Below are 20661 nucleotides of genomic sequence, written 5' to 3' on the forward strand. Positions count from 1 at the left end.
ATGAAGGTGGGGATCAACGGCTTCGGGCGGATCGGCAAGAACATATACAGAATCCTCATCGCGAGCAACATCGACGTTCCACTGGTCAACGACCCGTTTATCGATATCAAGTACATGGAGTACCTGCTCAGGTACGACTCCGTGAGCGGGAAATTCGACTGCCGGGCCGAGAATGACGCAATTCTTGCCAACGGCGTCCGGACGCACCTCAGCAAGGAAATAAAGCAGGAGGACATTGCCTGGGCCCAGTATGGGGTAGATTATGTCATTGAGGCGTCCGGCGTGTTCCTCACCAAGGCCGAGTGCGAGAAGCACAACTGCAGGCGGGTGCTCCTGACGGCGCCGAGCAAGGACATACCAATGTATGTCTACGGCGTCAACCATGCGGACATTGGGGGTGAGAAGGCTATCAGCGCCGCCAGTTGCACCACCAACTGCCTGGCGCCGCTTGTCAAGCTCATCAACGAGGCCTATGGGATCGAAGAGGGGCTTATGACCACGGTCCACGCGGTTACCGCAACCCAAAAGGTGACGGATGCAAAGGGCTCAAAGTGGCGGAGCGCGAGGAGCGCGATGAATATCATACCGGCGACGACTGGTGCAGCCGCCGCCGTGTGCGCGGTTTTGCCGGAGCTGCACGGCAAGCTCAACGGGATGGCATTCCGGGTGCCCGTGCTGAATGGCTCTGTCGTGGACCTCGTCGTGAGACTGCAAAGCAGCACGAGCCTCGCCGACATCAGAAGCCTGATAGAGGCCTGCGGGATGAAGGACGTAATGGGATGCACTGTCGACCCAGTAGTGAGCTCGGACATAGTTGGCGACTCGCGGAGCTCTATTGTTGACATCGGAGCGTCCATGGAGCTGAATTCGAGGTTTTTCAAGCTCATAAGCTGGTATGATAACGAGTACGGCTACTCGTGCAGGATTGTCGATATTCTGAGGTATTTAGAGTCGAAGTGTTAATAAACCTTCTCGCCCCTAGTTTTGGACTATGTATTTGTATTCCGCGATGCCAGGCTAAAGCTGTCGTGCGATATCCATCTTTATTAAATAGACACCACGGTCTCAGATCTCCGTATTCCATGCTGCCGTAGAAACACAAACCAAGCTAAGCTGTTCACTGCCGAGTACCGGTGTCACCCAGTGTTTATTTGACGAATGGCGACCCCTCCTGGCCGGCCATTGGGATCCTAACATCGGTGCCCGCGCGGCTGTACGGGAGACACAGATGCCATAAAGAACGCCCGGCATTGCGCGCCATAGTGGGGCGCAGCACACCGCTGCATTTCAAATATAAATCGCGCCAAAAATTTCCCATATGGACGATTTTCTGGACTTCCTCCGTGCTAACATCGCCGAGCAAGCTCCGGCCACGTTTTCTCTGAGGTACAGGCCTGGAGTGGCCAGGTGGGAAATCCTGGAGAACATAGATCCGTCCCCGCTCGACAACATCACTGCGGCCCGAGTTATGTACGTGAAGAATCTGGCGCTTTTGCAGCCGGTCCCGTTTGGGGTCCCTGCAGATCTAGACGCGGCTGAGCGAGCACTGATGTACTGCTCGTACGGCGCCCACGAGGAGGCCCTCGCCGCGCTGGGCATCACCCTCAGCTGCGAAATTGTCGGGGTAGAGACCACGGGCCGCTCGGGGGCCATAGCAACCGCCCTCGCCATTAAATTAACTGGCACATCCTCCACCGACCTGTGCGAGTCCGGCTGCGACGGCCTCGTCTACCGCGACTACAAGATCGAACCACTGAACCATGCCGAGCTCCTGTATCTTTATATAAAGGCCAAGCAACTGCAGTCCAGCGACGGAGAACAAGCGCTGATCAGGGCCCGTATTTTGGCGTTCGCCAATCGGGCCCTTCACGAGGCAAACGAACTAAACCCTGCGCTCCGAACGGGATTCCTGCTTATCAAAGCTGAAGTCACAAATGAAGTGCGCGATCTGGAGGGAGTGCTGAAAGGCCCTCTTGTCCTCACCGCAGATACATTTAGCAGCCCCATCACCTTCAGGCACAAGGTATGCGTGCAGGTAGGCCGCTCCTACATGGCGACGTATGACTACGGCGCGGCGTACAGAGTACTGAGCGGCTACCCGCTGTTCGACGAGAAATTCGACTGCCTCATAGCCATGAAAATGCCTGAGCTCGCGGTGCGCGAAATATACGACTACATTGCCCTGATCGGCAACGTCGACGACCGGAGCGACCAGATCCTCGTGTCGGGCCTGCACATAAAGCTCGGGCACATATACCAGGATGCCAAGTATTTCGACATGGCGGCCTCGATATTCCGCAGCGCGAGGCCCTACCAGCTAAAGGGCCTGTTGTTTTTCAGCAAGAAGCAGTATGCGGAGTCTGCCGCAGCCTTCGAGGCGGCGCTCGAGCTGACGCCCGGCAGCGAGGAGCTGCGTTTTTCCTACGCATGCTCGCTTGTGGAGCTGGGCCGCGTGGAGGAGGCGCTCAGAATATTTCGAATACTCAAGTGCGAGAACCCCCAGAGCCAAAGCATCTCGAAGAACCTGTCGTATTGCTATTACCGGCTCAAGGACATCGAAAACACGCTGAGCTCCTTAAAATCTGTTGCTCTGCATGACCAGTCCGCCATGAAGCAGCTTCTGTACATCTCCATCCAGAATGACAGGCTCGACAATGTAAGGTGGTCTCTGCAGCGGGTCTGTTATGATGTGTCCATTGCCGAGGCGGTGAACTACCTCATCCAAGCCGGAAAGATGGGGGCTGCAGAGCTGCGTGAAATTCTACAGCGGAACGCCTACCTGGATGGCGAGCAGCTCGCCGCAATCTTTGCAGCCAAATCCGAACAAACCTCCATCGCGTCTCAATGTGATGAACCGGCTCTCTTTGTTGGACACGCTCTTGAGCTTGGAGCTTTTTAGGAGCCGGGCGCTGTTGTATGGCTTAACCCCCTCCAGAATGAGCTGTACGGCCCTCGGTATGTCTTTCCTGGCCAGCCTGCCCGTCCTGGATAGCTCCGGCCTACCGATCATCGAACAGCTGCGCTGCGAAAATTTTTTACTGATTACTCTCTCTCTAGATGAAGACTAGTTTACACTAACTAATATCCTTTGGCTGCACCGCGCTGGGAAGACGCCTCGTCCTCTCTACTTATCGCCGACGGAACGCAAATACCGCCGCCATTGTTGGGGCCGCCCGCCCCGCACCTCCACGCAGGAGATTCCCGGTGGGCTGCAGCATCCCTACTATCTATCTATGTGGCGGCGCATGTGTTTTTAATTAACAATAGTAATAAGTGATGGCTGCCACGCCTAATACCATGCGCTGGGAAGGCCTGCAATTGTTATCGGGGAATGCAGTCCCGGCCCAGGAGCAGCAGCTATTCCCAATCGGCATTCTTATAAAGCTCAGTGCCCGCGCACTGATCCTGTATCTTCGATGCCTGACGGAGATACCTTCGGCGCGTGGCGCCAGTCCACGCGGACCTAGCAAGGCTGGAATTTTGCATCCCTCCATGGAGCCATGACTACTCCGGCCTTCTCCAAGATCACTCCGGCGAGCATTCGGATGCTGCAGAACCTGAGCCAGTCCATTGTCTACGTCATTGAGAGGCGCGAGGCGTACCGTGCCGTAAAGTACCAGCTGAGCCCGGCGATGAAGAAGTATTCATCTGATGTGAAGTTCATATACTTTGCCCCCGAGGAAATATCCTCGCTCGTGAGTCTGATCGGCTCCAAGGACGAGGACTATCCGCTGCTGCTCAGCATGTCCAAGGAGCACAAGTTTTTGGTGCGGAATATCAACGCAGAGAACTTTGACGAGGGTTTCATGAAGCTGCGCAACAAGACGGCGGAGCTCATCCGGTTCTCAGCCGTCATCCCCGAGGACAACGCAAAGCGGGCGGTGAAGGTCGTGAACACCGAGACTGTCGAGACCATTCTCGGCAGCCAGGAGCGGGACAGGCTTCTCGCCTTCACTTCCCCGAGCTGCGGGTACTGCAGCCAGCTCAAGCCTGTGCTGAACCAGATGGCCACCATGTTTGTGGAGCAGGGCGTGGACATCTATGTCGGCGAGTACAACGTTGTGGCGAACGAGAACTTCAAGCACGCGGAGATCACGGGCGTGCCCGCGCTGTTCTACATCAAGAAGGGCTCTTCCGAGCTGCACAGGCTTCCGGTCGAGGCACGGTCGCTCAAGGCTCTTGTAGAATACGTCGCCAAGGAGGGCGTGAGTGCGATAGTCAACCCGGCGGACTATGTCGATGCTCCACCGGCCGCGCCTGCCGAGCCTGCAGCCGGATTCAATATCGACTCCGAAGACTTGGCGTCATCCGACAGTGTTGAAGTTACCGACGAGGTCGAGCCTGAGCTGGCCGCCGCCGAAGAGGCCGCTGCCGCTTCGAAGGCTGCTGAGGAGGCTTCTGGCGCCTCGAAGGCAGCTGATAGGGAGGTTCTATAAATTAAAAATTGGTTTCTCTGAGAGGGTATTGTCTTGGCCGTGCCATTCTTCCTGTAAAGAGCGTGTCTGTGCTACGTGTCAGGATGGATTTTTAATTTGCTTGTCCGTGTAGCTTCTCCCGCTCGGTCGAGGGGCCAGGTTCTGCTACCGCACTTTTTAGCGTGGCTTTCTTAGGGCGCCGCGTTGGCCCGTGCCAGGCGCATCCCCAGCTCACCCCGCGACGATCCGAAACCTTGGGACACTAGCGGCGGCAGTGCATCCGCATAGTCGGCGGGGAATGAGGCCTGCCTCTCCCCAGGCGCGCGCAACACTGGCTGCGACAACGCAGCACTCAGCAGCACGCTGCTTGCAGGGCGGTGCACCTGCCGACTTTATTATATTGTTGTAAAGCATTTTGTTGTATAAATTAATTATTCATCCCACTGTTTATTACAAATCGCATACGTCTCCATTTCCATCTCCAATAGAACATTCTGGGCCCAACATTAAATCTCGCCCCGCGGCATCTAGACGCCACTAGGCATTCTGAAGCCGGCACAAATTTCGCATTAATTGGAAAACGTTGGCAGCCATCCAGATGGCAGGCTGTTGCATGTGCTTCCATGCGTGGAGTTTGGTTTTAGTTGCTTCAGCAACCCGCGCTCATATACCGGTGCCTAGGGGCCCGGCGGCCAGTTCCACAGCCACCTCTTGCCGATCATAGCGGGCCCTCAGGAGCCCTGCACACATGGCAAGCCGCGCAGTTCCATCCATGCAGGGCGGGCCGCACACCTGGTGCGCGCGGCTGAAGCTGCATCCACGTAGCAGGCAGCACAGCGTCCATTTCCCCAGCATTTCCGTGCTCCAAAATCCACTGTCGCACACCAAACGCCGCAGTCAAGAGTAGAAGACAGAGCGCGTTTATGAAATATTTATTAAATGAACTATACTAACAAGCTAATGTGTGGGGACTATCTTCTTGATTCTCAACTTCTCATCGTAAAGACTCACCCTGTAGTAGTGGATGGAGTCGCCGTCCTCCGCAGACCGAATTATAATCTCCGTTGTCTGTCCTTCATCCAACTTCAGCCGCTTCGCAATTTTTGTCGCCGCAGTGTAGGGAAACTTTTCAGAGTAGGTAATCGGCTCGTTCAGGTAGTTCAGCTTGGGCTCGCCATCCTCGTCCACATAGAGCCACACCCTCTTCACCGCCGTGTAGAACGACGAGGCCTTCAGATACTGCTTGTATTTGTTGACCAGGTCGATCACGCGGCGCTCCGTATGGAACACATCGCTCTCCTCGGCCAGTATGGTCGACCAGTTGCCCTGTCCGTGCCGCTCAACTCCCCTGAGCAGCGCATCGATCTCCTCCCCGGTCCACTCGATCTTCGGCCTGTTCCTGTTCCGCAGGTTGGTGTACTCGTGGCCATCGGAAAGCTGGAAGTTCGGCACCCTCCTCAGAGACGAGGGCACAGCCTGGTCTCTCTCCGTGCTCTGCGGGGAGGACCCGCTGCTGTCTGCTGCATTCAGAGAGAATTATCATGCACGCCAGCACATGCCCTGCCCCGGTGCTCTGCATCCACGGCGGCCTGATGCGCAGAGGCATTTGAATGACGTTGCCAAGATCATTGACATTAATAGTACCTTCCCACGTATAAATAATGACTATGCAGATTTTATAAAATAAGCAGCGAATGAGTAAGCCGCCTGCCCTGCACGCATCCTGGAGGCCCGGTCCGCGGGGCTCGCCGGCAGCAGCCTGGCTGCCATGCGCCCCGCGGACCGGGCCCTCAGTTCTAGACAGCCCCGATTCGGCAGCGCATCCTGGAAATGATTGTGTGCGCGACGGCATCACGTTATTTTGATTGATTACCCGGATCATTCAGCTTTCAGTCATTAATTGCTGTTATTCCCTGTTTCGTCGACGCGCCGATTAGATCTGGAAATATTTCTGCTTTGCCGGCGGTGCACGGCCATGCGGCCGAACGCCCGGGGATGGCCGGCGCATGCCCAGCCCAAATATCCCACCCTGCCCGGCCCACCCGCGCAGGCGAGACTTTCCAGACAGGCCAGTTTTAATTATAAAGGAGTTATTGCAACCGGACCGAGTATTAAGATGTGGAAAACATCGCTGGGCACCGGCAAGTTTACATCGGACACGCCAGCAGTATTAGAAAAAACACGGCTGCTGAATATAGCCAAGCTGCCCTGCAGCTGGAGGAACGTCTACACGGTAAGGCTGGGCCACAAGATGGATTTTATTCCGGGGGACGCCGTCGGGCTGGTCGTGCCCAACAGCGATGCAGCCGTGGACAGGCTGATGGCGCTGTGCGATATTCCGAGCGGCTGCTACAGGATTGAAAGGACAGGCAAGGCGCCTTTTACGTTCGAGGGGCAGATTCGTGACTTTTTCAAGTACAGATACGACATTTCTGGAATACCGAGGAAGATACATCTCTTAAATCTGGCCAAAACATCGCCAATGAAGACGCACATGGAGTATATTTGCAGCCCCGAGGGCGCCAGAGACTACATCGGGCTGGGGCTCGGCTGGCACAGTCTCGTCGACATAATAGAGTGCTTTGGCTGCAGGCCGGGCCTCGAGGATCTGGTCAGGAACTGCGAAATCATTAAGCCAAGATACTACACGCTGATAAACAGTAGGGAAGACAGCTGCGAAATACTGGTGGGGGAGATCACGCGGCAGGAGGGGCCATCTGTGAAGTACGGGCATGTCTCTGGATACGTCAACGCTCTGTACCACGGGAGCCGCGAAAATGCGACGAGCACACACGCGGCAGATCCGGCCGGCCATAGAATGCAGCATGCGTGCTGTCCTGATGTCGAAATTGCCTTTAGGAGAAACCCGCTTGTTGGCAGGATTGATACGGAGTGCCTGATATGCTTCTGCACGGGCACAGGCATAGCGCTTTTCCTATCGCTCTACAAGAATAGGCCTGCGGGCCAGAAGACTATTCTGGTTTACGGCTATCGGAACGATGAAGATGATATTTCGCGGCTCTATGACCTGGAGTGCGATGTTTTGCGGGCCAAGTCATCGGAGGGCGCACGTGTCACGCAGCACTGCAATATTATAGAGCCCTACAGAAAGCAATGCAGCGTTGTGATATGCGGAAATATGGCGATGCAGCGGTCGACCTTTGTGGAGGTCAGGCGCCTTTATCCTGAGCTTGCCGCGGAGCACAGGATTATCCTGGACAACTGGCAGTGATGGCTTGGCTGCGCGCTCAAGTTGGGCCCTGCAGCCAGAACCAGGCGGTATTTTGGAGTCCCAGTAATTGGAATTAAAGGTCGAGGTCTGCTTCTACTGTGTCCATTGTTGCGCCTGCCTGCTCTGGTGCCCGAGGATATTAAGTCCGCCTCACTATAGTTGGGGCTTAGTTAAAAAACACTAATTCAATGGGGTGGGCGGTGCGCAGCCGTCCTCTGACCTGTTGTAGGGCGCCATAGTGGCGGGTATGCGGCAGCATAAGTAAAGACCGGATCCCAGCGCCTGCGCCGACATGACCCAGCAGAGATTTCTGCAATGTGTCTGCAACCGCTGACGCAAGACAGCTTTGCGCAGGCCAGCAGAAAAACACTACACCCGATGCGGGACTCGAACCCGCAGCCCTCAGATTAAGAGTCTGATGCTCTACCGATTGAGTCAACCGGGTTGTTCTGTGGCAGGTGCGGCTAGTTACGTGGCGCGCGTCGGATAGGCTGCTCAGCACTGGGCTGGCTGCCGCCTGCGGCCAGCTAAGCAGGGCCCCAATTATAGATGCGTTGGCACAGATAAAACACCTGGAGCAGAGTGGGCCGGCTCCTGCCTCGCCACAGCACTCGTTAACTCCCAGGCCGACATAGCAGGCCGTGCCGTAAACCGGCGCAAGCAGGTTCTAACTTTAAGCACAATTTAATACCAAGCCCCTGTGTCCGCATGGGCACCAACTCTACCCGGATGTGCATCCTGGCGCCGCATAGGCATTTATTCTAAGGCAGCTTAGGCAGAAATGGACGACCCTCTCCCCCGCCCGTCACTTCTTCTACATTCTATACAGGATGGCGAGGAGCAGCACAATCAGCGCAAGCACAAACCCCAGCGAATATCTGATCCGCCTTATCTTCACACGGCCGATCTCGCCGTTAATCAGCACCAGCACCACAAGGTGCCGGCGAAAGTAGACCTGCGCAGCCTGAAAGCTTCCCCGCGCGAGCAGCTTGAAGGCACCGTCAAACCTCAGCATGTAGAGACAGTCGTCCCCCATCGCCACGACGTACACGACACCCCTAGAGCTCTCGGCTCTCGGACCAGCGGGGTTGTCGCCCCCATCCTCTTAGGGCGCCGCAGGGTCGGAGCCAGAGGTGAGCCTGCAGAGAAGCAAGCCGAACATCATCGTAGAGGATGAGCTGGTAATCAAGAACTTTGACAGGATATGCATCCGGAGCTATATGGTGGACGTCTGGTACTTCTCGCCCTACCCAAAGGATGCAATCAAGAACGGGACCGTCTATCTGTGCGAGTTCTGCCTGTTTTACTTCTCGACGCCGGAGCAGCTTGCGGCGCACGCCTCTTCCTGCGAAATCCGGCATCCCCCAGGCACGCAGATCTACAAGGAGGGCGAGCTCAGCTTCTTCGAGCTGGACGGGCATGTCCAGAAGAACTACTGCCGCAACCTGGCGCTTCTCTCCAAGCTGTTCCTGGACCACAAGTCTCTCTACTACGACATCGACGTCTTCATGTTCTATGTCCTCTGCACCAGGGACGAGCACGGCCACCAAATCGTGGGCTACTTCTCCAAGGAGAAGATCTCCGAGCAGGGCTACAACCTCGCCTGCATCCTCACCCTCCCGTACGAGCAGCGCCGCGGCTACGGCAAGATACTCATCGACTTTTCCTACATGCTTTCCAAGAGGGACGGGCGCATTGCGGGCCCGGAGAAGCCGCTCAGCGATCTGGAGCTGCTCTCCTACCGGGCATACTGGCTGGAGGTGATACTGGAGGAGCTGGCACGCAACCGTGAAATCAGCATCAAGGAGATATCACAGAGCTCCTACATCGCCGAGGAGGACATCCTGGGGACCCTGATTGCCAACAAGATGGTCAAGTACTACGGGGAGGATCTCATTATCGGGCTCAGCGAGGATCTGCACAGGAAGATGCTGAGGGGAAGGACGAAGAAGGTCGATCCTGCATGTCTGATGTGCGATTACTAGCCTACAGAGGCAGTATTCCGTCTGTTTATTATTTTATGGGCATCCCAGCTCTGTCAAAATATGGGCGGCCTGGACTTGGCAAAGCTGCGGCGGCTGCTGGGCTGGGGACGTAGATGCCCCGCGGGTCCTGTTCAAAAATAGCAGGGTATCACTGTTATAGTATGTGTGTATTTGCCGCCTCGGATAGCTTTCGGCCATTTGCTCCAGCGGCTGGTCTCGCAGACATCCCCGTCTTTATTTCAGCGGGCTTATTCGCAAGAAATACACACAGCTGTCGGGGCTGGCCCAGCTGAGCATGTGAGCCATCACTGGCTTCGCGGCATGCGGCTCCCGGATTCGGCCTACCGCCAGCTGGCTCTTTGGACTCTCCGCCGCTTTTAGCTGGCTCCTGTCCGGCTCCACCGCTACTTCCGCCGCCAGATGTTGCCGCGGAGGGCCTGCGGGGCTCAGCCAGGACTGGAGCCTCGCTGTGGCAAGCTGGTCGGCGTGTATCCACCGCCGCCTTTCTGGGCCGCGGAATACAGAAGAAACCATCTCTGACGAGAAATAGCATGCATGTGTAGAGCACGAATGCCACTTGGCACCCCGGCGGGAGGTAATGCAAAGCTATGCCCAGATTCATGGGATTCGCATGCGAATTTTTCTATAAAATTACTTTTTAATTCGGACAAATTCTGCATCTATCACCTCCAGCATTATTCCTGATCGGGCTTCTTGCGGAGGCCAAATCTGTGGTAGAAATAATAGCACCCTGCGGCACTGCATACCTTGCGCAGGGGCGGGCGTCCTTGGTGCAGCAGGAACCAAGGGCCCGGCCTTATCGCGCGCCCATGCTGTGGCGAATTCTGCTGCGCATTTCCCTCCATTGGCAGGAACACGATGCTGCAAGCATGGGAAAATAGTTCAGCAGGCCGGCACACCACCTTGCAGGGGCCGAATCTTGATATGGAGCGAGCGAGTTGGGAATGCGCCGGGCGGCCCTGCATCTTTTGAGAGGCAGATCTTTTCCCTTCAGCTCCAAGCACTCGATGACGCCGATTGATGCTGTTGATGCCGATTCTGACTGCGAACTCCACGCCATGCTCGTCGAGCTGGTCCTTAAAATTCGTCCCAAAATTGACTGCGCTGTACATATCCCGGAGTGCCGAGGCGCCCGGCAGGGACTGCGGGATGCGCGCTATTCCACCAATAAACTGTTCCTGGTATACTTCGAAGGCCCCTGTGCAGGGCAGTAGAACTTGGCAGCCCAGGGCCAGAAATCTCGCTGTTTCCGGTGAAGGCCCTATGTCCTCGAGGACGGGCCAAACGCGCTCTCAGAATTAATTTCCGCGCCTGGACAGACGGACTACGCAGGAAGGGTACGGTAGAACATACGGACTGTTTATTTAAGCCTCTGGGCCAGTGCCCAGCACGCTCTGCGCATACGGGCCTCAGCAACCCTACACCAACACGCGCCAGACAGTGCGAGCGCCGGACGCGATGCCAGCATACGCACCATGCCAATGGCCCTAGTACTCGCCAGCATCGTTGAATCTCGACATGTCCAGCGGGAGGCGGTGGATCGCTCCGCCGGTGGAAATATAGATGTGGTCTTCCACCAGGACGAAGTCCTCGGCGTGGGCAAGCCTGGTTTCTATGATGTAGGGGGTTGTCTCTTCAGACAGGCTGCGCAGATCGTATAGGTATATGTCCCCGTTTGAGCTCAGCCCTAGCAGCAAATGCCCTGCGACTGTAAATGTCTTGCAGTCGCCGTAGAAGTCTACGGATCCGATAAATACAGGATTGCCCGACAGGAATCTCGTGCCTAGATTCTCCTTGTCTAGCTCGTCCAGCTTTTCCAGGTCGGCATTGCTGTAGATCGCCGATACCGTGTTGTTGCACAGCGCCAGTATTATATCGCCGTAATATTACACCTATCTTTGGTCTTTTGGGCCCCCTCTCCACTGCACTGTTTTCTAACGAGGGGAGTTCAGGCCTGGGGCGGACAGCGTCCGGTTAGGCCCCGCCGGCTTTCCATCCGGACATTCGGCCCGCCGTATCTGCAGCCTCCATGTTCGACCGCTCAATATCGTCGTCGCTTAAGCCGCCCGCAGGCAGCGAGAAAATTGAATCGATGCTATCATCGGCGCACGCGCTGTCTTCTCCATTCAGAGACAACCCAGTTAGAGGCGCATCCTCGCCCGGCTGATTACCGCTGGAGTCAGAAAACTCCATGTTTGACAGGCCAGTGCTACTTCCGGCGCTGCCAAAAATGTCCGGTGAGCTGGCCGAATCGCTGCTCCCGGCGCCGCTCGAGGCTCCTCGTTCATTGCACGAAGAGCCCACAGCAGCCTTCGGGCATGGGGATGGACTGGCATGGCCGGCATCCGATTCGTCCAGCACTGCGTTGGAATCGAACGAGCAGCTGTCTGAGGCGGTCTCGTCCGCTCCAGGGAAGTCAGGCCTGGCCGGCAGTGCCACTGGACTGCCCTCATTTGGCAGCCTGACGCCCCTCAGTGCGCCGGGATTGCATGACTGGAAATACTTGGGATACGCCAGGTATATCAGAGACCAGCGCATGTACCTGTAAAACACATCGCACCGGTCGGCACACGCATAGACCACGCGGTCGGATGAGAGCTGCTCCCTTTCGTGCGCGGAGAGCAGCCTGCGGGCCGTGGCAACAATGAACTGCAGATTGCTCGACTTCTCCATAATGCAGACCTGGATTATCTCGTGGATTATTTTCCCCAGCACGGCCGCAGGATGGGAATATTCAAAGGAGATATCAGCAACCATCCGACTGAGCAGGGGATTGTTGACGCACTCGAGGGCCGTGCAGACGCCCGTAACCGGCAGGATGTCATCCTCGATCAATATTGCGTTATGGACATCGTCCACGATGTATGTCCCCCCGTCGCCAGCCTGGCCTGCGCCTGTTAGGTTAGCAGGGGTTTGGGGTGCATCGGGTCCTGCCCCGCCGACAAAGGTTGCATCGCTCAGGCCGTCATACACACGCACCCGCATTCCCGCCCTGTAGCCGCAGTTGGCCCAGCCGCCCTGCACAATGGCCCTGCGGTCCCTGCCGATCAGGATCTTGCACTCCGCTCGATCCTCAACATGCAATATGGTGAAACGGCCAGCCACCTCGGGGGCGCCCAGATCCTCGTCGTCCGAGGCAAAGGGCGCGGCCTCGTTCCAAAAGCCCAGCTTCGGGGCGCTCGCAGTGATTTCCATGTCCGGAGGCATGTTCAGCTTCTGTGAGGCTGCCCACTGGATGTTCGGAGTGCTATTTCCCGTATCCCGTATCCCGTATCCCCGGCCCACTCCGCGGGCCAGCACAAATGGCAGGAGGGGCCCTCGTCTGGCAGACGGGCATGCTACTGCACTTCCGACTCGCTGGTGCACTCTTGGCCCTCCTGTGGATAGATCTCTCCTGTGGATAGGCCTCGTTCCGCTCGTCAACCAGGGCTTCGGCGTGGCTGTCCGACAGACCAAGCAGGCCCCCGTCAAACTCCCCATTCTGCAGCATGCAGAGGAGCTCTCTATTCTCCGGGACACCGTAATCATAGAAGGCGCCGTCCACAAGCAGTCCATTCGTGTACTTCACAATCGTGATGGGCATACCTCCCTTGCTAGCCTGCTGCGCCCCGCCGACAGCCTCTTGCCTTCTTGGAGGACCGCTGATGACCATGGGCTGCAGGCTTATAAATTATTTTAGGTCGAGTCGAGAACGGCGCAGCTGTGAGGGAGAACATGGCGCATCTGAACGAGCGCACCATTCGCCACCGGCCTGTTTGCATGCAGCCGGGTGAACTGCAGCTGCGGATGTGTCACCGCAACAACAGGCCCTTTGCAGAGATGCGTGCGGCATCACGTCTACCGCCGTGTATCAGTGCTGTCCGGCCACAGCCGCAGTATCTAATGATGACGCTTTGGCAGCCCCCATGTGAAGGCACAGCAGTGGCCTATTTTACACGCAAACATTATCTGTGGAGCCGGGTTTGTCACCCAAGACTATTACGAGTGCAGACAGGGGCGTCAAACCACGAGACCAGCAATAGTGCTTTGATTGCGCCGTGTGGGGCGAGCTAGCGCAGGGCCGCCAGAAGGGCGCCGAGGCAGAGGTGCTCAAGAAGACGCTGGGAGGCATCTCCTTTGGGCATCGCCGCAGAGCTTGCCAGGATTGGGTGGAGGACAATGCAATGAGACTGAGCACAGGCAGTATTTTAATCGGCTTAGACTGAAAGAAGGAGGCACAGCGGCCAGGGGGGCAGGACCGAGTTTTCCGGCTATTATGGAAAGGATAGCATGGATAACAGCCAGGGCTTCGCGGAACAGCTCCCGCACGGGTGCAAGGATGGAACAGTCGAGTGGGTGGGGTCCCGCGTGAGCGAATACAAGAGGCTCAGCCAGATGGGGGACGCTACTGTGCAGGGGCACGGGGACCGTACACTGTCCTTTGGCCTGTGCACGGATATTTACGGGATGTTGCTTTATAATTACTGCTTGGTGCAGGATGTGTGCAGCCGCGGTATTGTCAACACCGCCGTGCCCGCCGGCCTTAGCATTGAAAGGTATGTGGAGCATAATATAGGCCTTTACCTCTCGGCGACCTCGGCCTTTCTATCATCTGTCTCTCCGAGCGGTGATGGATGCGGGACGGCCTCTAGGACGGCACAGTGCCTGGCAGTCCGGCACATACTTGACGATATGGCCGACGGCCGGGACAGGCAGGATGGAAGCTCGGCCGGTCCTGCGAAGCAGCGCCCCCTGGGGCCCCAAAGCCGGTGGTTTGGGGGGATTTCCCGGATGGTCCAATACTGCTGCTGCCCCCTATCCGACAGCGACGATGGTGCTGCGTATGGCACACTACCGACCTTCCCAGGAAGCAGAAGGGAGGGTGGAAGGAACGGCTGCGGACATCAGGCGGAGGAGAATGGCTGTGTATTCGACATCCTGTATCCTTTTGCGACGAGGTTGCAAAATGCTAAGTTAGAATGCAGCGTTGGCTGCGAGCGGGAACCCCGGGGCTCTTATACAGTTATCTTCCTCAATACGGTGTATAGGGGTTTCTTGGACGAGATTCTCCGCAAGCTCGAGGCCCTGGCGCTCAGGCTGAAGGCCGAGGCTCCTCCGCCTGCTAATTAAACTATTCCCTAAAGGCTGCTCCGATTAGTCTACACTGCATCTAAAGCCGCGTCTGCTGGAAGTTCTACCCCGGGCCGGGGCTGCAGGCCCGCCTAAGATTCATCCCTGCCCCGTTGGGGCGGACAGCGGCAAGCTGCAGTGGGCGAGACCTGGAGGAGTCGGCCTACAAGATCCGCCGCACGTAGACCTAATGCTCACGCCGAAGACGGCACTGGCGCGCACTGTCCCCGAATCTGGAAGAGTATAACAGGATGAACGGCAGCACGCTGCAGCTAAAGAGGCTGGCGCCCGTGGAGACGGCTGTGCTCCAGACGAAGGATAATGCACTCCTGGAGTCCAAGGTCTGCCTCTGCAGCAGCACCGACGGCGGGCTGATGATTTGCTGCGATTCGCCGACCTGTCTGGTGCGCTGGTACCACTGCAGGTATGTCGGGGTCGCAAGCGTGCCGCAGAACGGCCGGGTGTGCGAAAAGTGCAAGAAGCTGGAGTAGTCCTATTTGGTATGGATGGATGCGGCACGGTTTGGCGCTGCCCCGTGCCGACGATTGTTTGGATAAATTGTGCTTAGCAGCAATATTCAATATTTTGTTTGTGGCTGCTGCCAATCCTCGCGTGCGAGCGTGGCGACACAGAGCTGGACGAGTCTGTGCAGCCTGCCCGACAGCATTGTGAGGGTAAGAGTGCATGGCCGGCGCCTCGCAGCCCCGCTTGACAGGAACAGCACTTGTTAATAAAAGATGCAGCTGTGCTGCAGCCAGCACGGCCAGCCCGCCGTAGAATGCAAGCACCCGTCCGCATAAGCAGCCCTGGCCGTTCCAAAGAATATGTCCTCCGGGGAGGACGCCAGCTCTTACACTGGCAAGAACGTATGCTACACTTGATCAAAGCCGAAGGCCTGAGAAGTGGGGCTGCAAACAAACAACATTAAAATGGCGTGGAGAACAGGGAGGCGGGCCGGAGTGCGGTTCATTGGCCCGTGCTAATAAAAATATCACTCCGGCGGCTTGCGGCACCACTGCGAGGGGTTCATGTCTGGCGCCTCACCCGGTGGGTGGCCAGGCATCTGTAATAAGAACAGGCCGGAGCAGCATATATCCATCGGCAAAGGCGGCATTTTTGCTAAAGCCCGTGCTTGTGTCTGGGCGCAGTTAGGAGACGCTGCAGCCACAGGAGCTACTGGCACAGCTCTGCACAAGCAGCGCTGCTTCCTTCAGTCATGCTGTGCTCCAAATGGCAGATAAAAACAAGAGTTCTCCTCCGTGGCTTCAGAGCGCTTTTTGATTGGGCCAAAAATTGTCACACTTTTTATGTCGGGAAACTTCTAGAATTTATCTGCGGCAGCAGCAGACCAGGCGTGGCACGCAAGGATGGGCGTGTACGGCGGGCCCTCGGCGGCAGCCCGTATGAGCCCGTGTTGCAGCCGGCATGGCAGCCCAGGCCTGTTCTCAGGACTCGGCAGACTTGCAGGCCCAAAAATTTACCCAGCCGATGGAGAACTTCTATATAGGCCACACCAAGACTATTGAGTTCACGGGCAGCGACTACCACTACGACGGGGGATGGGTCGACGGCGGCGTGCTGTACGACGGCACCACAAAGATGGCCCTGCCGTTCCCGGTGCTCCACTTCCGCAATCTGCAGTACGACTATATGCTCATCTCTGCCGACCGCGTCTTCTACAGGATCAACAAGTGCAGGCTGGAGATCGAGGAGGTCGGTGTCTTGCACGACCGCATCCTTGCTGTGGGCGCCGGCCGCGACAACATCGTCATCGTGACCGAAAAAGAAATATTCATCTTTAATGCCTATTTTGACTTGACCAAGAGCAAGAAGCACGGAATGCCCGTCGGATGCGGGGCCAGCAACATACAGGACTGTGGTTCCCCGCAGCGCCAGGCCATACTGAGACTAGCGGGTGCCAATTTGTGTGGGCTGATGAGCTGTTCTGTCTGGTCACGTCTAGCGGCACATTTATCTTCGATCTGGATTTAGAGCTGCTCAGCTCTCCAGGCCAGCCCATCGCGTCTGCCGCATTTATCAGCAGATACAACAAGTTCGCCTGCGTGGTCGGGGGCGCCATAAAGTTCATCGAGCCGAACGGGCTGGAACACGGGGATCCGCTGCCTGTCGACTGTGAGTCGGTGGCGCTGCTCAGAGTAGACGATGACGAGCTGCTGCTGGCCATTTCCAAGCAGAGGGTTGAGATTTTCTACATGAAGAACTTCTACTGGTACAGGAAGATGGCTGTGGCTGGTGCATTCCTGTTCTGCGAGGGAAACAGCATTGTTCTCCGCCAGCCACTGTCCGTTGCGCTGCTGCGTGTCTACAGGGAGATGAGCAGCAGCATTGTAATCGATGGCTGCACCCTAAAGTACACCAATCTGTCGGGGTCCCTCATTCCGCCGCCTTATTTTTTCAAGGAGCTCGCGTTTGATGCCCAGGTCGACTCCTACGCCTGTGCGGACGGCCTGCTGTACGTGCTGGCACGCCGAAAGGTGCACAAGTACAGGATTGACAGCGAGGACTGCTTCTGTGCGGAGGATGTCTTCGCTGCGGAGCTTCCGGAAGCGGTCAATGAGATGCTGCTGCTCGGGGAGCGGCTGCTGCTCCGGTGCGGCAGCAGCATCTATGGGCTCGATGGAGCCTGCCTCGCAAGGCTCAGTGGGCCGGCGGTTGCGAGGCTCTGCAATGCTGCGGACCGGCTGGGCATTTTATTTGTCGATGGCAGTTTTGGATGCATCGATCTGAGGGGCTGCTGCCCCAGCTGTGTGTCCAAGGAAAATGTGAGCCCTGTGGTGCGCCTTGCCGACTGTGAGCAGATGGACGGCTACGTGGGCGGTAACTCCAGCCACGTGTGTAAGAATTCTGCCACGCCCGGTGATATACGCCCGTACAGCTTGGCAGTGCTGCACAAGTTTAATTTAGATATCAGCAAATCCTTTAAGTTGGATGCTCCAGAGGATACGCAACCCCAGGATGCAGAGCCCAACAGCGTGCAGAAGATTTATCTGCTGAGCGACAATACACTGCAGGTGGCAAGCAACATGTGCGCGAATGGCACGCATATCCATATTGGTGCTGATGCGTGCGTGGCTGGCCCGGATTTATCGGCTGCTGGCAAGCCGCCGGCCGAGCCATCTATCGATGACGTCAGTTCATTCCTCCTCTATAAGCAGTATTTGATTTATGTGAGCAGAGACAGGCTGGTTATCAGGGAGGATGCCGAGATGCGCGGCGAGGCCTATGCCGATCCTGGCCTGGCCTTGCTTGCCGTCCATGATAATAGGATCATAAGCCAGACCCGCTTTGGCAGTCTTGAGACGACAACCAGCAAGGCATTCAGCATGGCACTTGTCCGCGAGCACATTGCGGCAGGCAGGCATGCGGAGGCGGCCGGGGTGTGCGACAGAAACTACATAGGCTATGGGATATTTTATAGCAGCGGGAGGTGCCCTGCAGCCCTGGTAGATGTCCTGGACGACAGGCAGATACTGTCACTAGCAAGCCTTCTGAAGGTAGACGGGCCGCTGCCCCACGAGCATGATTCATTGGAAAGGATCGGGAGGGTGTTTCAGGCGGAGGGGGTTTACAAGGAATACAGGCTATACGGGAGCGGCTGCGGCGCCGGCAGCTGCGGGGCGTGTGCTGCGGATCACAGGTCGAATGACCTTTTTATTAGGAACGATTCTGTTGGCCATCTGTTTGATACTCCATACGGCGACCGTTTGTTTGCTTTGGACGGGCGCGATAGCCAGCCGGATACCCCGGCGGACGACGCGTTCATAGACTGCAGCGATCCCGTCGCATCGCTCAATAGGATACTAAGAAGGCTGCGGCCCGCCAAGCACATCAGCACCATCGTTGGGCTGTTTATTCACATTGGCAGGCCAGACCTGTGCTTCTATCTGCCCGATCTGCCAAGGGTGGCCAGGATGCTGGTTGGCCTGATTTCCACAAGCGATATTATTAGGGCAGCCATCGCGACGCTCTCGCTCGACAAGATCGCCATCGCCTATAAGGCCTGCCAGAGCGACTGCACACCGTTCGCGCCCATCTACAAGAGCTGTGCCAGCCTCGGGTACTCTCTCTACGACTATCTGGAGAATAGGGAAAGGGCCCTGTACTACTTGGTTAGCGGGAATTATCCTCGGGGGGATGCGTGTTGCAAGGAGGGCGGCCATTGCAGAGACAACTGTGACAGCGGCGAGGTCCCCCAGGACATAGCCAGCTATGTAGAAAAGTATAGCCTATTCGACCAGCTGCTGATGTACCAGCATTGCAGGCTGTTTAGGGCGAATTTTTATCCCTATGTGGCGCGGCACTCGACGGCCGACAGGGCGTTTGTGCTTTACCTGCTTGGAGGGGAGAGAGGGAAGGCGCTGGAGGTGTGCTGCGAAAATGTGCTCTGGAGGGAGGCCCTGGGCGAATTTAAGGAGAAGGAGACGCGCCTGAAATTCGTTGAGCTGCTTGTGGACAGGAGCAGGTATGCGGAGGCAGGAGAGATCTACGACGAGCACCTGATGGACTATGGAAGGGCGATTGAGTGCTATATGAAGGGCGAGTGCTACGGAAGGGCGTTCGGTGCGTGGAAGAGGCTGCAGTGTGTGGCCCTGAGCCAGCTGAGCGTTGCCGGGGACAGTGAAGCAGATGACACGGCTGCAGACAGGGAGGGGTGCCGCGATCTGCCTGCCGGCGGGGATGACGCGGCCGGGGCCCCTACCGATAGGCCCAATGCGCATGTGCTGAGCGGCGCAGGCGGGCGGCTCCTCGCTTCATCTAAGCTTGCGTTGAAGAACGAGATTATTAGACTGAACCAGCTCGTTGGCTCGTTCGGCAAATACAAAGAGAGGATCTGCCAGGTCCGGCAGAGGCTGAATGAGAATCTGGAGCTGAGCCAGACGTCCTACAGCCACTCGTCTCTCAAGAGCGTTCGGAATGCGCTGCTGAAGGACAGGCCTGGCGGAGTGTACGAGCACGAATATGTCCTCAACAAGCTGCGCGAGCTTATCGTAGGAGTTGTCTAGTGGAGGAGCAGGGCGGAGCAGCTTCTGGAAATATACGATGCATTTGGCCTGAGCGAGTGTACTGAGGCATGCGCAAGGGCCTCCGATGGCGTGAAGAGCATGCTCAGAGGCGAGGTGGAGGAGCTGTGGGGCTTTGAGAGGCACGACAGTGATCCCAACCGGCCGGTCATAGACAGGCCAGCCCTGACAGCCTATTTTGAGTAGATGCCTGCCCGCGGACAGGAAGAGGCGGGTGGCACCGGGCGCTTCTAACTGGGACTGCCTGTGTGCCTTTAATAAACAACACCGTTAATCGGCAGGATAGTCTAGCACGGAATGCCAAATGGCATGTTTTACTGCCCGGTCGGCTATCTGTTACAGATGGCTGCTTCCTGGGACGCCGCCTCGCCTGTTTCTGCGCACCAAACACGGAGGCCCATCTGATGGCTGTGTCGGGAGAATGCCCACAGCCGCGTGATGGGCAGCCGATTCTGCGGGTGCATGGGCGCGTAGCTCAATGGTAGAGCGTCGGTCTACGGAACCGAAGGCTGCGGGTTCGAATTCCGCCGTGCTCGAGTTTTTTAAATTCGCCACCTGCAACTGGCGACAAAATTTTGCTGCGCCGGGGATGCAGTGATGGCGGCGCAGAATTCAAATGCCTCGCGGCGAGTAGAGCCATCTGTTGTGTGAAGCCATCCGTGCAGCCACAAACCTGAATAGTCTCCGCAGCCTAAATGCAGCACACTAATAACTAGGCCCATATGCATGATTGCACAAGCTTCTTCTGCAGGGTAATATATGTGTTGATGGCTTGATTACTTGTATTTCACATCAAATGTTAATATGTACCAAATGGTGCTTTCCAGGTGTAAAAGCATTCAGCTATCATTGTGGCA

General features: G+C 56.8%; 4 protein-coding genes, 1 non-coding gene and 2 pseudogenes across 5 annotated transcripts; 6 read left to right on the top strand and 1 right to left on the bottom strand.

Moving 5' to 3' along the window:
* LOC145737914 (uncharacterized) lies at window positions 1–963 on the top strand (annotated as a pseudogene).
* A 2537-nt stretch (window positions 964–3500) lies between these two features.
* Window positions 3501–4436, top strand: LOC145737915 (uncharacterized). Its single transcript, XM_081992752.1, has one exon. The coding sequence runs from the start codon at window positions 3501–3503 to the stop codon at window positions 4434–4436; it is 936 nt and encodes a 311-aa protein (XP_081848878.1).
* Window positions 4437–6390: 1954 nt separating this feature from the next.
* LOC145737916 (uncharacterized) lies at window positions 6391–7647 on the top strand. The gene has a single exon (XM_081992753.1). It carries the CDS (start codon window positions 6391–6393, stop codon window positions 7645–7647), a length of 1257 nt encoding a protein of 418 aa, XP_081848879.1.
* A 781-nt stretch (window positions 7648–8428) lies between these two features.
* On the top strand, window positions 8429–9632 carry LOC145737917 (uncharacterized). Its single transcript, XM_081992754.1, has 2 exons — window positions 8429–8692; window positions 8757–9632. The coding sequence occupies exons 1-2, from the start codon at window positions 8429–8431 to the stop codon at window positions 9630–9632; spliced, it is 1140 nt and encodes a 379-aa protein (XP_081848880.1).
* Window positions 9633–15500: 5868 nt separating this feature from the next.
* On the bottom strand, window positions 15501–15669 carry LOC145738038 (U2 spliceosomal RNA; annotated as a pseudogene).
* Window positions 15670–16187: 518 nt separating this feature from the next.
* Window positions 16188–19786, top strand: LOC145737918 (uncharacterized). The gene is made up of 2 exons (XM_081992755.1): window positions 16188–16677; window positions 16755–19786. Exons 1-2 carry the CDS (start codon window positions 16188–16190, stop codon window positions 19784–19786), a joined length of 3522 nt encoding a protein of 1173 aa, XP_081848881.1.
* A 482-nt stretch (window positions 19787–20268) lies between these two features.
* TRNAR-ACG (transfer RNA arginine (anticodon ACG)) lies at window positions 20269–20340 on the top strand. Its single transcript has one exon. It is a non-coding gene; the product is annotated as a tRNA-Arg (tRNA).
* The last annotated feature ends 321 nt before the right edge of the window (window positions 20341–20661 follow it).

Source organism: Ips typographus, linkage group LG14 (assembly GCF_016097725.1).
Source record: "Ips typographus isolate SLU linkage group LG14, UJ_Ityp_2.0, whole genome shotgun sequence".
NCBI lineage: Eukaryota > Metazoa > Arthropoda > Insecta > Coleoptera > Curculionidae > Ips > Ips typographus.